At 40.5% G+C, this 20226-nt stretch overlaps 3 protein-coding genes across 8 annotated transcripts in view; 1 reads left to right on the plus strand and 2 right to left on the minus strand.

Annotated features, from left to right (window-relative positions):
• Positions 1 to 4882, minus strand: part of Csnk1g1 (casein kinase 1 gamma 1) — a 118185-nt gene extending 113303 nt beyond the window's left edge. For all 4 annotated transcript variants that reach the window (XM_021644224.2, XM_060384867.1, XM_021644223.2 and 1 more), the window contains exon 1: positions 4721 to 4882. The gene's annotated coding sequence lies outside the window, so the exon portion shown is untranslated. The remainder of the gene's footprint in view (positions 1 to 4720) is intronic.
• A 3527-nt stretch (positions 4883 to 8409) lies between these two features.
• Positions 8410 to 18666, minus strand: Pclaf (PCNA clamp associated factor). 2 transcript variants are annotated; one of them, XM_021644231.2, is made up of 4 exons: positions 18544 to 18666; positions 18214 to 18294; positions 15613 to 15775; positions 8410 to 8875 (listed from the first exon to the last, which is right to left on the minus strand). In XM_021644231.2, the coding sequence occupies exons 1-4, from the start codon at positions 18587 to 18589 to the stop codon at positions 8830 to 8832; spliced, it is 336 nt and encodes a 111-aa protein (XP_021499906.1). In that variant the 5' UTR covers positions 18590 to 18666; the 3' UTR covers positions 8410 to 8829. The 2 variants fall into 2 exon arrangements, with proteins under 2 accessions (XP_021499906.1, XP_060240856.1); XM_060384873.1 differs by having other exon boundaries at positions 8410 to 8892.
• Positions 18667 to 18760: 94 nt separating this feature from the next.
• Positions 18761 to 20226, plus strand: part of Trip4 (thyroid hormone receptor interactor 4) — a 56758-nt gene continuing 55292 nt past the window's right edge. Inside the window, exon 1 of one of the 2 annotated variants that reach the window (XM_021644230.2) lies at positions 18761 to 18893. The gene's annotated coding sequence lies outside the window, so the exon portion shown is untranslated. The remainder of the gene's footprint in view (positions 18894 to 20226) is intronic. The other variant, XM_060384870.1, reaches the window with a different exon arrangement.

A 20226-nucleotide genomic window follows, 5' to 3' on the forward strand; every position in this document is an offset into this window, starting at 1 on the left:
AAAAGAAAAAAAAACAATTACCTTTATGTAATGCCTGCTATCATCCTACATAATTCAACTTAACAATCCAAGTTATTTAGTTACACATTCACTGATAGTTGATATTATGTAATCTAAATCTACTGAGGTTTGTATATTTGAAAAACAATCTGATGAATTCAAAGCCACAAAACATGGGAGGGGTGAGTAAAGAGGGAATGGGAAACAGATGGCATCTAATTTTTTTCCTTAGTCCATCTTGAACACAATCCCAATAATGTCAAAATCCAATTTAGCTTTCTAAATAAGTAATCTATAAAACTTAAAATGGTATTTCTCAAGTAAATTCACTCCTTTTCTTCCCAGCTTTTCAGAGATTCTATATTAAACACGAATGGCTGGAGCTGCTGTTACGAAAGAAACTATCATTCTACAAATTCAAAGTTCTTCCAGGAAAGTTTACTATGCATGTAAAGCCACTGAAGTGGTTTCTATCAAAACTGGTCTTCTAAAATCCAGCTGCATTCTCTTTCTTCTTAAAATAAGGATTATTTAACTTGATTAGAAGCTAAATAATTATCTCCATAAAATACGCTATAACACAGAAACAAGCTCAATTGAGCTCAGGAGAGAAAAGTCACTTGGTCTAAGTAAAAACAAAGTACTTTCTGGACTGTTTTTGTTTTTTTTTTTTAATTTTTAACATTTCCACAGTAACTCTTTTATTCCTGATTTAATAGCACCACAACATAATTAACTCATTCTCATTCTATAATTCTACTGTATGGTGCATATATACAAATGTATGTGTGTATGTTTCCCTACAAATACCTAGTCTATCATGCCTAAACTTTTAAGATAATCAAAGAGTTGTTCAAGGGAGAGTCAGTAGTTTTTAGATTCCTTCACAAGCAAATACCACAACTGACAACTGCAAAGATCTCTGGATTGTTCACATACTTTTTATGGAAGAGATCACCACGGAAAGTTATCTCCAACAGTTTATGTGGCATTCTCATTTAGGCAGAATTTTTCATAATAACAGCTATTATCCTATTCCTTTTACGAAAATAAATGGATTATTAACATTTTATAAAAAGGTAAAAAATAGGCAGTGCTGAGAACTAGCAAAGACAATGTGACATCAACTTTAAAATTCAAAAGTGATAAAAAAAATAACAATTCAAGAAACAAAGCAGGGCCAGGCAGTGGTGGTTTATGGTGGTGGCTTACGCTTTTAATCCCAGCACTTGGGAGGCAGAGGCAGGCTAACTTCTGTGAGTTTGAGGCTAGCCTGGTCTACAAATCAAGTCCAGGACAGCCTGGGCTACACAGAGAACCCCTGTCTTGAGAAAATAAAACAAACAAACAAACAAATAGTAAAAACCCTAGATATATAAGACTGTTTCCTTAGAAGAGCCATTTAGAAATTTGAATCACCATAGCGAAAATCCTCAACTATAGCAAAACATAGTTTCAACTCTGCTTAAAACAGAGATATTGAAAATTTCTGTCAATTTTACAAAAGAATGTGTACACCTCTGAAAGGTCATACTGAATTGCAAAATTTGTACCTACTTTTCATGCAAAAAATTTTTAAGGGAGCTATCTATAATCACTTCTTTCGAGTATAAAGTACACTGGAAATGTTTTAAAGTATTAACCACAAAGAAAACCTGTTAGCTGAAAATCCAACATTAGCTGCGTGTGATGGTGCTTGCTATTAGTGGAGCACCCAGGGGATAGAAGCAGATGAATCTTTGTGAATTCCAGGTAAGCCTGGTCTACAAAACAAGTTCCAAATCATCCGGAACTACACAGTGAGAATCTTTCTCAAAACAAAACAAGAAACGGAAACAAACCCAAACACACACACACATAAAGGGCTACATAGAACTATTACTTTAAATCCACAAAAAAGTAAGTATATATCAAGATTTCATGTTCTAAAATTTCTACATTCTGATATCTTTAGATTTAGAGGGAAAATTTATTGTATTTTCATTTATTTTACAGTTTATATGCAAGATTTTTCTGGCAGTCAGGTGAAATAGAATACAGCTGTAGGCCCAGCATTCAAGGGTAAAGAGTCTGTCAAGATCAGGACCAGCCTGATTTACATGCTGAGACTGTGTCAAACAAAACAAAACAAAACAAAACAAAATTAAATTTTGCTAATATTATAATCTAAATCTAACTAAGATGACTCACACAAGTGATGTTGACCTTAATCTTAAAATTACAACCACTTTCTAGTTTATATCCCAAGTCTAATTTGCCTTTAAGAAGACACGTGATGTTGATTAAGACTTAAATAAGTTACTTATGAATGTTTTTTATTTCAATCAATGCCATGTATAAAACAGTGTAGTTTATCTGAGAAAAACCTATAAAATGTACTTTGGTCATTTCAAGAAACAAATATATTGTACTTATTACTATTGATAGGGCTAGAGAGATGGCTCAGAGGTTAAGAGCACTGGCTGCTCTTCCAGAGAACCCTGGTTCAATTCGAGGCATCCCACATGGCAGCTCACAACTGTCTGTAACTCCAGTTCCAGAGATCTAACACTGTCATACAGACATACATGTAAGCAAAACACCAATGCATATTTAAAAAGAAAAAAAAAAAGAAAAAATTATCAAAAATTTTTTACAAAGAAACTATTGATAATTGTATTTTGTGCTACTTATGATCAATTTCTAGGGGCTAACGTAGCTCAGTAGTTGAAAACCATAGCATGTATTCCACCTTTCTGGTTGAATGCCCAGCACTGCAAACAAAATAATGACAGCCAGGGCCTGTTACACAGAGAAACAAACAAAAAGAGGAAAAAAGAATAATAATGCTGGGCATGATGGTGCACGCCTTTAATTCCAGCTCTGGGGAATCGAAAGCAGGTGGACCTTTGTGAGTTCAGGGATAACCTGGGCTACACAGTGAGTTCTTGGCCAGCCAGAGCTACACAGCGAGACCCTGTCTCAAAACAAACAAACAAACAAACAAAATCAAAAAACAAAATAGGGGCTGGAGAGATGGCTCAGCAGTTAAGAGCAATGGCTGCTCTTCCAGAGGGCCTGAGTTCAATTCCCAGCAACCACTTGGTGACTTACAACCATCTGTAATGGAATCTGATTACCTCTTCTGCTGTGCATGAAAACTGTTCATATACATAAAATAAATCTTAAAATAAAGCTGAGTGGTGATGGTGCACACTTTTAATCCCAGCACTCAGAAGACAGAGGCAGGTGGATCTCTTACAAGTTTGAGGCTAGCCTGGTCTATAGAGTGAGTGGCAGGCCAACCAAAGCTACATAGAGAAACCTTGTCTAGGAAAAAAAGAAAAAAGTAATAATAATATAAAATAAGATGTATAAAAAAACCTCAAATTCCTGTTGTACACTCTGAATATTACCATCATTTTCAAAACTCCCCTTCCACTAAGGTGGGCTCCCTGATCTATGATTAATGACAATTTTAAAATTTAAAGGTGCTTGTTTTAAATGAAATTATATAAGTAATCACGTCTTTTATGACACTGATTAGAATTTATTTCCTACTTGTGAAGAGACTGAAACTGTTACAATCTATGACTTGGCCAAGGTCAACAACTAGCAAGAGGCACAGGCTGGGTTCATTCGCAGAATTATCTTTCTCAAAGCCAATACTTCCACTTGAGTACAATTATCTCCTTAAAAGATTAAGAGACAGCTCAACAACCGAAAGGGACTCTCGTCTCTCCGAATGTTCACTGGTTATTCTAAGGGATATATCACTATACTACCTACAATTCGGTCACTTAAACATTACAAGAATATTTCTGATTCGTTTAAACCATAGCAGGTTTGCCGGCAGGTGAGAAAAAGGTTTTGGAAAAGGCTTGCCTCAACATGTCTCATCTAGACCTCTATATATGGATTTCCTAGTTTTTTTTTTTTTTTTTTTTTTTTTTTTTTTAAGCATGTACATTTACAAAGCTACGCTTGAATATAGTCAGATGCAAAGCGCAATATACCAGATGCATATCGGTTTGGGAGACTGCTAGAATATGCCATTCTGGCACTTCACAAACACCCGAAATACATCCAGGGGCAGCGAACCCAGTTGCACGCTCTTCTTTTACGATGTGATGCGTGCCCACTTGGGGGACACCGCTCCTGCGGAGCGCCCCGGCGAGGGAGCAATAAAGGAAGGAGCGGGGGAAGCGCACGGAAGTTGGGTGGAAGGAGGTCTCATTACCCACTCCGCTGCCCTAGCTCTGCCAAGGGCGGCTCCACGGTGCCCAGCAGACTCGAAACCCCTGCAAGCTCTCCAAGCCCGGCTGTCCCGGCGGAGAGGGTCCGCGGCGCGGACAGCGTGAAGCACGCGACGACCGCAGCCGCCTGCCCATACCCTGATTTCGGCCCCGGATGGTTCTCCCCCACCCTCTTCGGAGCGGGGACTCCAGGTGGGAAACTCCTGCTCTGCATTGGCCGAAGTCTGTGCCTCAGAAAGGGCGCCTCTACGACGGGTCCAAGCCGCCACCCGCCCCTCTCCGTTCGCGGGGACATGTCCCTCCGTCCCACCCCCGCAACCCTCCCGACAGGCCCGCGCCCCACCCGGGATCCCGCCGTCCAATGCCCCGCCCAGCGAAGGGCCCCCAAAGGACCCCTTCACACACACACACACACATACACACACACACACACACACAGGTCCTCGCTCCAGCCTCCCAGACCCCGTCGAAGCCAGAACACCTACCTGTCTCGGCCGTGCTCTTGGCTCCCAGGGGGCGGAGGCGGTCCCCTCCCCGAGACCGCGAGCGCTTCCCTCGGCCACCCCTTCAGCGGCGGCTTCGCTTTCCCAGGAGCGGGAGGGAGATGAGGAGGCGGAGGGGAGGGGGAAGAAGAGGAGCTGAGGGGCGGCCGGAGCCGAACCGGAAGTACTAGTGCTGGCCCCACCCATCTCCCGGAGCCGCGGCGCATCCCGCCCATCTCCTGATAAGACAAACCCCCCATCAGTCACTGTGAAATTTAGATCACCACTTCCGGGTCGTCCGAGCTGCGGCTCCGCCTTAGCAACAGCGTGGGGTTGCTAAGCGGAAGTGCCTCTCGATACCCGCCCCCATTTCTTCGGGGGCTGTTGGGAGGCAGGTTGGGAACTTGGTGTTCTCCCTTGGAAGCACCCGTAGACCTTTAGTTTATTACGTTAGGCCGAGGAGGCGCTTCGCTGCCGGCCCTGTAGCCGGTCCCCTCAGCTAGTCTCTGACGCCAGCGCCAAACTACACACGCTTCGCCCCTTTCGAGTCCTAGGCCAACCCGGCGGCTCCTCCCGAAGCTCCTCTCTGTACCTTGCGGGAGTTTCTTTCTCGCTGTCTAGCAAGCATCTCCCTTTGGTGGATTTCCTGTTGCTTCAACCAGACTTTTGCATGCATTTCGTTCTGAAACGGCCCCAGGAGTCAAATAGTGAAGTGAGTAAGAAAAGTTTTGTTACAGCTTGTCTTTTTTTTTTTTTCTAAAGGATTTAGCGTATTTATGTGTGGCCTGGAAATAACCTAGCTGTATCGACGTGGGGAGGGATGTTTATGCAAATGACCAGAGTAATTTTTTTTTCTTTTACTCTTTAAGACAACGAAACAAAGAATGCCGGTAATCAAGCTTGAGTAGGAAAACAGCTAATTCTCCATTCAGAATAAACCATCATACCTGTACGGGGAACAAGAAAGGTATTCGTTAAAAAATCTCGTTTAGGCTAGGGATGTAGCTGTATGGTACCGCGCTTGCCTGACATGCACAATATCCCTGCACTGAAGAAAGGAAGTGGGAGCGGGAAACAAAGGCCACATTTAAATTGGACATGGTAAGCAGGCCTGTAATGTTTGGACTCCAGAGGAAGAGAGGAGGATAGGGAGTACAAGGCCTAGGCTGCAATGGTGAGTTCCAGTTTTAAAAGATTTTACCTAACCTGTCCCGGGCACTGGGTTCAGTCTTACCTTTGAAAAAACTGGAAAACTATGGCGGGGACCAAAGCCAATAAAATAGTCCTCTTTATGTAATGACCCCTATAATTACTGTAATTACATATGGAGAAAAATCTGAATAAAAAAATAAAATAATCACGTGACTTTATTATTATTGTTATTGAGTCAGACTCTCACTACGAAGCCCAGGCTGACCTGGAACTAAGTAGACAAGGCTGGCCTTGAACTCAGAGATCTACCTGCCTCTGCCTCTTGAGTGCTGGGATTTGAAGCTTGCACCACTGGGATGGACTGGCTTTTCTATCTTAACTTCTGAATTTTTCTCCTCTGCACCAGTGAAAACATTTACAACTGCAGGTCCTAATTTTATTGGTCACAAAATTATTTGTAGACTGTTGTTTTCTTCAGATAAGACAGAAAACTAATTTTGCTAATTTAAAAGAAACACCGGGCCTATTCATTTCCTGGGCTCATGGCAATTAAATTGATTCATCCTAGGTAGTCAATTGAGCAAAGCTTTTAGGAAACAATCTTTGGCACAAATAGGCCAGTAGTAGGTTGTTTAAAAAGTCTAAAATATTTCCACCCTGCCATCATCGTGTGTACACATGGAAATACACACAAACACACAGTGATGATAAATGTGTTATCATAGTTTAGTATTTCAACTGCTAACAGTTTATGGTGTATCTAAAGAACTATAATATGTCTATGGCATTAAAAAAGATGTGGCCTATAGAATTTTTTGTCTCATTAAATGGAAATTGAGTTATAATCAACCATGAGCTTAAGCTAACACAGAAATGCACATCTCTCTGCATAACTCATTTTATCCACTGCCTAAGTGGTTTATAAGCAGCATTTAGCTCCTTCCTTTTTTAAAATTCACTTTTCTATTAGTATATGAAAATCTGGCTTAAGTCCTAAATGATCACATGAGCTTTTGTAATTCATTGCTTAGAGACTTTGAAAGATGAGTTGCAGAGTCCTAATGTTAAAACTACATGTGTGAGCTTACCATTTTTAGAGTTTTGCAAATAATATTACAGGACTCCATATTCTTTTTCTTACGTTTATTTGTGTGTGAGTGAGTTGGTGCCAGCATACCACTGTGAATGTGGAAGTCAGAGAATTTGTTGAAGAAGTCCTTTCTTAATCATGTCGATCCCGGAGATTGAGCTCAGGGTTTCAGGCTTGGCATTGGCAGTGGTTGCTCTTCCCTTTGAATCACTTTGCTGGCACAGGAATCTATACTTGAACTGTAACACAGTACTATATACAGAGGCTGTATCGCAAATAGTCTTCATAAGCCAGACAGTACCTTCATCATGTATGACTAATATGGAACTTTCAAGCTCCCAACAATGTCTTTTTAAATTCATTTTTTAAATTTTATTTTCTTTGTAATAACGTAAAAAATTACGCTGGGCATGGTGCCTGTAATTCAGCACTTCAGAAACTAGTTAGGAAGATTGACATGAATTCTAACCCAGCCTGGACTAAACAACAAAAAGAGGACATTTGATGCTTTTTGGGGGGAAACTCAATGCTCTAGAGTAATTAGTTCTAAAACATTGAATACTAGGTACGGTAACACACACCTGTAATCTCAGCAGCACTTGTAAGACAGATGAGGGGATCACGTTCAAGGCCAATCTGAGTTACACACAATAAAATACGTACTGCTAGAGTTTGTCTGGTTTCTCTAAGCATAAAAAAAGTAAGAAAACTAGAAATGCATAGTTCATTGATGAATACCCTGGTTTAAGAAGAAATTTAGCCAAGTTAACCATTTTTGTGACTAAGCAATAAACAATTGAAAAGATATAGCCCTTTATACAAGTGATTCAAAGAAACTCAGGATATATAACAAACAATAAAATGTTAAACCTGGGCCTGGAGGTGGTGGTGCATGCTTTTGATCCCAGCACTTGGGAGGCAGAGGCAGGTGGGTCTCTCTGAGTTTGAGGCCAGCCTGATCTACAGTAAGTTCCATGATATCCAGGGCTTTTTCTTTTTTTTCTCTGGGGGAATAAAAGGAAAAAATATATATAATATATATGCAAAAAAGTAATATGATACTGAATTAAATGTGTACCCTACAAAAATTCCTGTTTTTAATGTGTCTATGGAATTTTTTGTTCCTAACTGTGTTAGTATTTTATCTCTTTGGTTATCAGATTTTTAAGAAAAATGGTCTTTAGGCTTTTCTTAGGTTTTTGTTGTTGTTGTTATTTGTATGTTTTTGTTTTCTTTTTTAGAGACATGGCTTTTCTGTGTAGCCCTGGCTGTCCTGGAATGCCCTTGATATCCAGGGACTCAGGGACCTGCCCACCTCTGCCTCCTGAGTGCTAGGATCAAAGGTGTGCATTACCATACTTGGCTGACTTTTCTTAAAAAGATACACAACTAACTTTTCAACATCTTATCTTTGTCCCCCACCCATGCTGATAAATGACAAGAGATAAGATTTAATTAATACTGAATTTTTTAATGTGAAAAAGACTAAGTCAACTTTTTAAAGCAAACAAGCCATAACAGTATGTCACTATTTCTATAATCAATGCCCATAAAATGGCATTAGTACAAAGATCCAAGCAAATCTCAGACAGTAGATTAGTAATTACAGCATCTTGTAATAGATTTTAGGAAGAAGCTTAACAGTTAAAATAAACAGCATATGACATTATAAATTCACGTATGTAATTAGAATTTCCAGATTATAAAAATTCTCCAATTTCATAGCCAATTGCTTTTGAATGGCCAAATTTTAGTCTTGTTTTTTTAATTTAAATGCCTATTCAGCAAGCCAATTAAACAAACACATCTATCCAAATTTACATCGTAGAATACATAAGTAAACTGAAGACATTATTCAGATGAGTAAGTTCTATTCATTTTCATCATCTGTGTGATCAGGTTGCAAAGGACATGCTCTGTGAAAAGAAGAGAACTACACATCACTCAAGTATCAGCTGTTGTAAAATCAGAACATTAATAATGCAGTAGGTCTGCACAAGGAAGTAGAAATGAGAAAAAAATTAAATTCCACTAGGTACCAAGTGTAAACAAATTCCAAGAACTAGTGCAACAAAACTTTTTACATTATTCTCTGTGGTTTCATGGAATCATCATTTCTCGTTCTGAGATACTTTAAAGAAGTATCTCAGCCAGACATGGCAGCATATGCCTTTAATCCCAGCACCTAGAGGAAGCTCGCAATAGGACTGCCAAAAAATAAGGCTACTCTGGTCTATATATCAAGTAGCAGCCCAGCCAGAACTAGGTGGTAAGATTCTGTCTCAAAACAAGAAATGAACTGGAGAGATGGCTCATCCATTCTTGAAAAGGTGTTTAGTTCCCAGCACACACATAAGGCAGCTCACAACTTCCTATAACTCCAGCTCCAGGGGATTCAATATCTTCTTTAAAAAATAAAAATGCATATCTCAGCCTATAACTAGCATTGGGAGGCTGAGACACAGAGACTGCTGTAAATCCTGAGTCTTCCTTGGATTGCATACTGAGTTGTGGAACAGCTTGTACTACATAAGAAAGATTCTACAAATAAATGAAGACATGATAGCTGGAGAGATGGCTAACTGGTTAAGAACACTTGCTGCTCTTGCAGTACCGAAGTCTAGTTTCCTGCACCCATGTTGGATAGCTCACATGGCCTGTAACTTCAGTTCCAAGGGATCCAGTTCTGTCTTGTGGCCTCCCCAGGCACATGTACTCATCACACATAAACCCATAAACATAACTAAAAATAAATCTTTAAAATAGAAATAACAGGGCTAGAGAGATGACTCAGAGGTTAAGAGCACTAGCTGTTCCTCCAAAGGTCCTGAGTTCAATTCCCACCCACCACATGGTGGCTCACAACCCTCTATATAATGAGATCTGGTGCCTTCTTCTGGCCTGCAGACATAAACGTGGGCAGGGCAGAACACTATACATTAAAGAATAAAAAATAAATCAAATATATACATTTAAAATTTACTATGTATTATTTTTTTAATATATATTTTATTTATTATGTATACAATGTTCTATCTGCATATACACTTGCACGCCAGAAGAAGACACTAGATCTTATTATTATAGATGGTTATAGAAACTCTGCCTTGAAAAATAAACACACACACAATCCAATGGTGGAAGGAAAAACTTACTCTTAGAAAATTTTCTCTGTCCTCCAGTTACAGTGTGGCACAAGCACACAAACACACACACACATACAAAATACAACTTTAGAAAATGACTAAATAGGGGGAAACATTTATGTGTATAGTTTTACATATAAAAGGAGCTTGTCCTGCCTTGGGGCCAAAACAAGACTATAAGGAATAACCATGGCAAAATAGGAATTTAGAAGTTCATATTCCTTCTGATATGTTAATTTACTGTTTCAATAAAGGGACAATCACAGTTTTCCTAAATAATGGCAAGTCTAAGAAAGTGGCCTGAAAATAGTATAAACCTCTAAAATCTGGGGGTTTTTTGAGTTTTGTTTGGTTGCTCTGAGATTTTGTCTGTTTGAGTTTTTTTCCTAGGGAACTGAACCCAGGGACATACACTAAACAGTTACTCTACCACAGAGCTACATCCCTTTGTTCTCATTCTTTGAAACGATGTCACCAGGTACTCCAGGCTGGCTTCAAACTCATGATTTCCCTGTCTCAATGTCTGTACCTAAAGGCATGTGTCGCCATGTCTGGCTATTACTGATTTATTATACTATGGATTAAACTTGTTTATGAGACTATATAATTTATCTCCACGTGATGGAAGATCTTTAGTTTTGATTTATTTATGTATTTATTTATAGGCAGGGTCTCAGGTAGCCCAGACTCATCTGTGTAGCTTTTATGTATTTATGACAAGTTATGAGCTGTAGAGATGGTTTATTGGCCAAGAAGACACAGATCAGTTCTTAGCTCCTACATCAAGTGCTCACAATCACCTGTAATTCCAGTTCCAATGGATCTATGCTCTCTGGTCTCTACCTGCACATATGTGGTACACTTAAACTAATGCAGGCACACACATATGCATAACTAAAAATAAAGCTTCTAACAAAGAATTACCAGTTTAGCATGCTGTAAAATCCCCATCAAATGTATGATCCTTTTGCAATATTAAGATTTTGAGCCCAGGGCCTAGAGAGATGGCTCAGAGGTTAAGAGACTGGCTGTTCTTCCAAAGGTCCTGAGTTCAATTCTCAGCAACCACATGGTGGCTCATAACCATCTATGAAGCTATCTGGTGCCCCCTTCTGGTATACAGGTACACATGCAGGCAAAATACTGTATAATAAATAAATAATTAAATTTTTTTTAAATAATTAAATCTTAAAAAAAAAAAAGTGAACCCAGGCTAGACAGTGGTGGCCCATGCCTTTAGTCCCAGCACTTGGTAAGCAGGCAGAGGCAGGTAGATCTCTGTGAATTCTGATCTACAGAGCACGTTCTAAGATAGCCAGAGCTCCACAGAAAAACTCTCTTGAAAACAAACAAACGAAAAAAACAAAACAAAACAAAACAAAACATGTTGAACCCAGGCAAGCCTTCTGTCACAGAGGTACATCTCCAGGCCCAGTGCATAGCTATAACCTCATCATTAAGAAGGCTAAGACTGGATAGAGTACAAGGCTCCTAGCTACGTAGTGAGTTTGAAGCAAGTCTGGGTTACCAGGTGGAGGGGGATTCCTCATGAACATGATTCAACCCCATCTTTGCCCCAATGTCCATTACAGAAAGCTAAAGGCAGCCAGTTATGGTGGTTCACCCTTCTAATGCTAAAACCAGAGAGGCAGAGTGGTTAAGAGGGCCATCACTTGCTCAGGGCCAGCCTGGGCTGCAGAGTAAAACCATCTCAAAAAGAAAAAAAAAAAAAAAAGCAAGAAAAAAAAAAAAAGAGAACTGAGAAGTGGTGGCACATACCTTGAATCCAAGCACTTGGGAGGTAGAGGCAAAAGGGTTTCTGAGATCTGAGTTGAGGCCAGCCTGGTCTACAGAGGAAGTTTCAGGACAGCCAGGGCTACAGAGAGAAACCGTGTCTCAAAAATATAAGCAAAAGAAACAGAGAAATGAAACAGAAAAAGGAAGAAAAGAGCTATAAACGACTATAGATGGCACAGTGGTGGAAGAGCTTGCCTAATGCTGACAAGTCAGTCCCTAGCACAAAATGGCAGAGAAGAATATTCACAGTGGTACCTGCTACTTCCTTCCAAAGTGCCTATAAAACTGGAAATCTTCATATTTCCTATCTACTTTACAGGGCTTTTGGTTTAATGAGCCATAAAGAACACTGAATCCCTATTCCACACTGCATACTTTTTCTCTAGATCAAGGTGAAATTATTTTCAAGGTAGACTTTTTATGGTCCATATTTCATAAACCACATTTAATGAAATCATTAACCAATGTCCAAGTGTTGTCTTTCTCTTTGTTGTTGTTTGTGAAACTCCAGTAGATTTAAGATTAGTATTCACCATCTAACTCTTAAGATGATCTTCAAGGTAGTCCAGTTTGAGCTTAAGATTTTCTGAGTTAATAAAACCGCTGGGCTGAAGACTTGTCTTTGCTTTCCCTGCGACACTGGACTGGCAGGTGGCATTCAGTCCAATATTAGAATGTGGTCTGCTCTAAGTCTCTTAATGGAGAAGACAGAGAAAGATAAGCAAGAGCCCAAGGAGACTGTTCATAGTTTGTAGGGAGCTGGGAGAATTCGAGGCTTTGGGGGGATCAGTTTCATAGTATGTAGGGCCCGATGTGCTGGTTAAAGGGACGAATGACTCCACCTGCTTTTGGAGGACCAAGGCAAGGAGCAACAGCCACAGAAAGAGTCTGAACGCCATCCTCTTAATCCTGGAGGTCGTGGTACTAAGTGTCCAGCTTGCTGCTTGTTGAGCTGGAAGTTCGTTCTCTAAGCTTTTGGCTAGTGTGGAGATTACAAACCAGGACTTACTTTCATGAAGACATCACAATGACAGTGTCATGGTGCCACACCCTCTCTTTCCAGGTACTTTTTTTGTTTTTGAAGCAGTATCTTCAAGTAATTGAGGCTGGCCTCAATCTCACAAATACTTTCTTTTAGAATTAAAACATTATCTTAAAAAGGGAATAGTGTACGGGAGAGATGATTCAGAGGTTAAGAACACTGACTGCTCTTCCAAAGTTCCTGAGTTCAATTCCCAGCAACCACATGGTGGCTCATAACCATCTATAATGAGATCTGGTGCCTTCTTCTGGCGTGTAGACATACATGCAGACAGAATTCTGTATAAATAATAAATAAATAAATCTTGAAAAAATGGGGAGGGGAATAGTGTGTAAGAAGTGATGGTGTGCAGTTTAAATCCCAGCATTTAGGAAGCAAAGGCAAGTAGATCTGTGTGAATTCTAAGCCAGCTGGGGCTACATAGTGAGTTCCAGGCCAACCAACCTACATAGTGAGACCCTGTCACAAAAACAGAACAGAAAGAAAATGTGGGAGGCAATGAAGTGATTCATCTGGTAAGTGTTTCATTCTGAAGAGCCGAGTTCCATCCCTGAATCCCATGTAGAGGGTAGAAGTGGAAAGAGAACTGACTCCTGAAAGTTGTCCTCTGACCTCCCACACACCCTCCATGTCATGTGCGTTGGTTTTGATACTTAAAATCTAAAAGAATTCCAATATTTTCCACCTTATCCTAGGTACAGAGTCATGAAGCTACGGCTTCAAATATACTAAGTGTTCTTCCACTGAGCTATATCCCAGCCTTTGTGATTCGTTTTTTTTTTAACTTTTAATTTTGTTCTATTAATTAATTGACTTATTTATTATATCGTGTTCTGCCCGAATGTACACCCCCTCGCCACAAAAGGGCAAAAGGTGTCATCTTAGATGGCTGTGAGTCATCATGTGCTGGGAATTGAACTCAGAACCTTTGGAAGAACAACAGCCAGTGCTCTTAACCTCTGAGCCATCTCTCCTGTGCTGTGATTATTTTTGGGTTGTTGAGACAGGGTTTCGCTGTGTAGCTCTGGCTGTCCTAGAACTTGCTCTGTAAATCAGGCTGGCCTCAAACTCACAGAGATCCACCTGCTTCTATCTCCTGAGTGCTGGGATTAAAGGCATTTGACACCATGCCCTTTTTGTGTGTGTGATTCTTACTAAAGTAACTGATTTGGATTGTTAGAAGTTGAGAGTATGTATTATGAGACAAGGTTTTTACCCATATAAATAATTATTGGTGCTTGTTATATTTTCGGACAGTGTGTGTGGTGCAAAGCAGATTGCACTTTTTCATTTTTAAAAGTTTTTTTTTCTGTCTACTTATTTTTATGGGTACATGTGTGTTTGTGCCCAGCTGTATTTTTGTACATGACATGCAGCAGGAACCCAGGTACGTCAGAAGAAGCATCAGATTCCCTGGAAAACTAGAGTTATAGACAGTTGTGAGCTGCCATGTGGGTGCTGGGAACCAAACCTGAATCCTCTGCAAGAGCTGTGCACACTCTTAAAGGCCAAGCCATCTCTCTAGCCCCAAATATACTTTAATACTCAGAATTTTAGCATTCTCATTTCATTCATGGCAGCTTAAAAACAAGCTGCCATGAAAGCATTTTTAACCCCAGCACTGGAAAGGCAGATGGGTCCCTGTGAGTGTGAGGCCAGCCTTGACTACATAAATGAATTCCAGGATGACCAGAGCTACAGAATACAGGCCCTGTGTCAAAAACCAGTAATAATTTTAAAAACTCTAGCTCCAGTTTGAAGAATTCATAAGGATTTATAGAGAAAATATTAAAAAACATACAGAATTACTATGAATAGTTTCTATAGAGAGTAATTTCTGCTTAGTTTCTCTAATTATACATTTCTTATGAAAGTTAAACACATACTATTATTACTTGTTTTTGAACTGGAGACTAAACCTAGCACCACATGCATGCTGAGTATTGGACTTACACTGAGCTACACCCTCAGTTCCTAACTAGTAATTCTGTGGAGAATAAGGAGCCTAATGGAATTTAAACTATAAGAACTGACATAGAAAATTTGTGGGGGGGAGACAGAACACAAACAAAAGGAAGGAAGAGAAGGCAGGAGAAGGCAGGCAGATTATAAAGTATGGTAGCTCATCTTCCCATCATAGCACTTAGCAGACTGACGTAGAAGGATTACAGAAAGTTCAAGTCGACCCTGGGTTACATAGAGACGTCTCAAAAAACAAAACAAAAACCCCTGAAAATTAGAGGAATAATAAATGAATAGGAATCTGGTTTCTTTAGAGCAAGTAAAAATTAATAATTCCTGAAAGATATTTGAAATTTTAGAATGACATAAGAAAATATTAGAAGGGTTAGAGAAATGGTTCAGTGGTTAAGAGCACTGGCAGCTCTTCCAGAAGATTTGAGTTCAATTCCCAGCAACCTTATGGTGGCTCACACCATCTATACTGGGGACTGATGCCCTCTTCTGGCATGCAGGTGTACGTGCAGATAGAGCACTCATACATTAAAAAAAAAAAAAGAATATTTTAAAAAAGGAAGAAAATATTAGAAGTTAAAGCATAGTTTTATTTTGTTATTGGCTTGAAGAAAAACTTTAAAATTATGCACTATCCTGTTTGTCTTCTATTTTTAGGAGAGTATTCTCTGTCTTCCAGAACATAAACACTTACTTTCTCTTTGCTTTTCCTAAACCACTGCTTCCTGCTTCTTCAGGAACCTTGTTCTCTTTTTCAGAATCTTTAGGGGACAGCCTGAAGAATTCTCCAATGCCCTTTTGCCACTTGGGAGTTGGGCGCACACAAACTGGATTCCCTCCTGCATACTTATGTTCAGCTGTAAAATAGAAACAGAACTAAATAAAAACAAATATATTGCCATTCTTTTTTTCTCTTTCCCTCTCAAGATAGGGTTTCTTTTTTTCTTCCTTTTAAAAGATTTGTATATTTTTATTTTATGTGTTTTGCATGCATATATGTCTGTATGTGGATGCCAGATTCCCTGGAATTGGAGTTACAGACAGTTGTACGCTGCCTTGTGGCTGCTGGGAATTGAACCCTGGTCTTATAGAAGAGCATCCAGTGCTCTTAACCACAGAGCCATCTCTCCAGCCCCAGAGTTTCTGTGTGTAGCCATGGCTGTCCTCAAACAGATCTGCCTGTCTGTCTCCTGAGTGCTGGGATTAAAGGTGGTGCCACCACTGCCTGACTTTGCCATTCTTTAATATCAGATTTTCAGAAGTATTTTGTGACATTACATCTATCTTAAATTAGAAAATGAATGCTGGAGAGAGGCTCAGTGGTAAAGAACACTTGTTCTTTCAGAATACTAGAGTTTGGGCTGGAGAAAAGGCTCAGCAGCTAAAAATACTTAATTTTCTTGCACATGACCACCAAGTTGAAAAGAACTGATTTCTACAAATTGTACTCTGACTTCCACATGTGTTATAGTGTGCAAACCCATGCATATATGAACATAGGCAATAAATATACATGTAATAAAAATAATTTAGAATGAGAATACTACAATTTCATATAGTTGTTTTGCATTTAAAATACAAATCTGTGGCCAGGCAGTGGTGGTACATGTTTTAATCCCACACTCAGGAGTCAGAGGCAGGCAGATCTCAGAGTTTGAGGCCAGTCTGGTCTACAGAGTGAGTTCCAGGACAGCCAGGGCTACACAGAGAAACTGTCTCAAAAAACAACCAACCAACAACCAATCTATGAACATTCTTATTTTTTGGCAGAAAGAGGGTGATTCAGTGTTTCATATAGCCCAGACTGATTTCACATTCACTGTGTAACCTTGAATTCCTGATTCTCCTGCCTCTACTTCTCAAGTGCCAGGACTACAAGCATGTGCCGGTGCACCAAGTTGCTTCATGTTTTGTTGATTGTTTTTGTGAGACAGCATATTGCTAGGAGCCCCTGGGAACACCTGGTACTCATTTGGTAGCCCAGGCTGGCTTTGAACACACAGTAGTCCTCCTGCCAAAGCCTCCAGAGCACTTAGGACCATGTGTCTCTTTCCCAGGCTGTTTAACACATATTAAGGACCTATTCACTTAGTTCTAGTGATTCAGCAGTAAGCCAGACAATGGTATGGAGCCTTGATGGAATTCATTCTAGTTGTTCAAAATATAAGACATTTTGAATAAATTATCTACTTTGAAAAAATTTTATCTACTATCCTCTTTCTTTGAAGAGGTGGAAATAGTATATATTTTCTAATGAAATTTGGTGAAAATTTAGGGCTGAGTATGATGTAATTCATGCCTGTAATCCTAAGTATTCCAGCAGCTGAGGCAGGAGCATTTGATGTCAGCCTGGGCAACATAGCAAGGATCCCATCACAAAAAAAGTTAAAGTTGGGTGTGGTAGTGCATACTTGTAATCCCAGCAGTCAGGAGAGAGGAGGAGAAGAGGGGCACTGCAGGTTGTGGATATGGCTCAGTTCCTTAGCATGCGTAGAGCCTGGCTTAGATCCCCAGCACAGAATAAACCTGGCATCCATGGCACATGCATGTAATCCCCAGCACTGGGGAGGCAGAGGCAGAAGGATCAGAAAGTAAAGGGCAGAAAGATCTGAAGTTCAAAGTTACTCTCTGTACATAGAAATCTTGAGGCTAGCCTTGACTATATGAATAAGGAAAGAAGAAAGAAACAGGAGGGAAGGAGGAAGAAGGAAATGAAAGAAGAAAGGAATGTCAGGAAGAGAAGGGGGAACAGAGGGGAAAGGAGGAAGAAGCAGAAACAAAAGTAAAAAGATACTTGTGCTGGGACAGTGTGGTTGAAGATGTAGCTCCGTACTTGCTCAGCATGGGCAAGGTCCAGGATTCGGTTCTGTAAGATTGCATGCATGGTTGGACAGACACACACACACACACCCATACAGAATTATCACCCTAAATCTAACGAGAAGGCACTTAAATACCTCCAAGAAAATAGTGTTAATATTAAGAAAAATTTAAAAGCACTATTCAACAAAGAAAAACAGGTTTAAAGATCAACTGTCCCTCATGGCCAAGATTTGAGAGTTTTCCATGAGACCCTCACAACCCTATCCAAGCCTGCTGAAAGACCAAGGGCCCCTTAAAGACTAAGGAAGAAATTTTAGGAGTGAGGATGTCAAGGAAAACAAATTCCGGAGGAAGAAAACTAAATAAAAATAAATCCACCGCAAGTCAGGACCTCACAGGTCAGGGCTGCTGCCCAGGCTGATCCTTTCAGCGTTGTTTCTCTTACTTTAGAAGCTTCTAGAACCCTTCCTACCTTTTCTTGACGAACACGAGGAAGAATTGGTGACAAAGGTGGAGGAGCCAAGCACCTTCCTGGGGGCTCGAGAAGCCACCACTGCAAAGAGAGGTAAGGGGAGGGCTTTCAGAAGAGGTGGGAGAATTCCGACCCCAGCTTTGTTCTGCCACAGTCCCAGCCTAGCGGAGAGTAGGGACGTGCACAGCCCCAGAACGACCTTGCCCGGCCTCTGCAAGCTTCCTCGAGGGGAGGGCCGGGAGCTTGTCTCTTAGCTGAGCTCAACGGGGAGCAGCTGTGGGTGTCTCCATCCCAGGGACAGGCTCCCGCTACCACACGGCATCCCTTCACCTTTTCTGTAGGCTCCCGGGACGTAGTTTGCCTTGGTCCGCACCATGCTCACAGCGGAAGAGACAGTGCTCACGGACTCCCCTGCTGCAGATGTTTCAACTGGACAAGGATCCGAAAATGACGTTCCCGCCACAGTTTAAATGGGTCTCTTTCCCGCGCACTCCAAGTTCTTGAGAACCGGGGTTCTTATTGGTTCCGCGCCTTCACCCTGAGCCAATTGGCAGCGTCCAGCGGGTGACAGCGGGAGACTTCAGGCATTGCTGGCCAGTCCATCAGGCCCAGCGGTAACCACTCCTGGAGGGCGGGCGGTGCCAGGACACTGCAAGGGGGCGCCAAGTGTGGCCGCTGAGGTAGGTTGTGAACTAGCCAAGTGGATCCGCTTATAAAATAAAACCTAGTAAAGACTGAAATTGCAGTATTTCATAAAAAATTACCACAGAGTTAAATCCATGATGATTAAACCCTAAATGTGAAAATTAAAATTAAGTGTACCTTTCCATGAGAATCAAAACTAAAGTTTTATATCTAAGGTTGAACTCTGTTGTGATCTAAAACAGCTTTCCAAGGTGGGGAAGGAAAAGTGCAACTTAGTTTACAGTGTTTTAAAAACTGTTTTCAGGTCGCATAAGACTAAGAAATTGGACAGATTGTCCATACACACATAGAAATAAATAGAGACAAACAAACAAACATGGCCACAGAGGTAAAAACCTGCCAAAATAAAAAGGCCACAGCTCCAACCTACATGTGGATAATACTACAATAAAAAGATCATAAGTATTTTCTCATCTCTTCAATTTACAATATTCCTAAGAAATTGTGTTCTAAATGCTATCCGTGGAACTAGAGCATATGCACTTGCTGCAGGATGCGTTCCATTAATGTTTATTTGAAAAACAACCCTTCGAAGTGTCCAGTGAATTATGCTTAAACAACAAAACCTACTCAGGGCCTTAACCAAATCAACAATTCACTGTGTTATACAATTTAAGGGTAAACCGAGCACCTTTTAATCTTAACTCTGAGGAGGCAGAGATGGTGTGTTCCTTGCTGATCTGGGCTAGATCATGAGACTTAAAAAAGAAAAGAAAAGAAAAGAAAAGGAGCAGGGCGGGGGGGGGGGGCAGTGAGGAGAAAAGGAAAGAAAGACCCAAAATTAGGAGATGGAGAGATAGCTCAGAGGTTAAGGGGACCTAAAGTACACAGGTTAAATTCCTAGCACCCACATGGCAGCTCACAAATATCTGTAACTCCAGTTCCAGTTATCTGATGCCCTCACACAGACACACATGCAGGCAAAATGCCAATCAATGCACATGAAATAAAAGTAAATAAATCATTAAGGGGGGAAAAACAGCCGGGTGGTGACATACACCTTTAATCCCAGCACTCAGGAGGCAGAGGTGGGCCTCTGTGTGTGTGAGGCCAGCCTGGTCTACAGAGTGAGTTCCAGGAAGACAAGGGCTACACAGGGAAACCCTGTCTTAAAAAAACAAAAGAAAGAAAGAAAGAAAGACAAAGAAAGAAAGAAAGAAAGAAAGAAAGAAAGAAAGAAAGAAAGAAAAACCTGAAAATAATGAAAGGGTTTAGACAGTCATTGAATTAACATTATAATGTTAGCAATTGCCTGCAGTTTATCTTAACCCTGGAGTGTTAAATTACAGCCAAATTCCCACCAGAAAA

The sequence above is a fragment of the Meriones unguiculatus genome, chromosome 6, assembly GCF_030254825.1.
Source record: "Meriones unguiculatus strain TT.TT164.6M chromosome 6, Bangor_MerUng_6.1, whole genome shotgun sequence".
Lineage (NCBI taxonomy): Eukaryota > Metazoa > Chordata > Mammalia > Rodentia > Muridae > Meriones > Meriones unguiculatus.

Bases quoted from the DNA above. Each gene is read 5' to 3' on its own strand.
- Pclaf (XM_060384873.1), bottom strand. From the start codon at position 18,589: ATGGTGCGGACCAAGGCAAACTACGTCCCGGGAGCCTACAGAAAAG. The intron at 18,295-18,543 runs GTGAAGGGATGC...CTCTCTTTGCAG, and splicing joins CCCGGGAGCCTACAGAAAAG to TGGTGGCTTCTCGAGCCCCC. The intron at 8,893-15,612 runs GTAAGTGTTTAT...AGTGATGTGTAG, and splicing joins TTAGGAAAAGCAAAGAGAAA to TTCTCTTCTTTTCACAGAGC.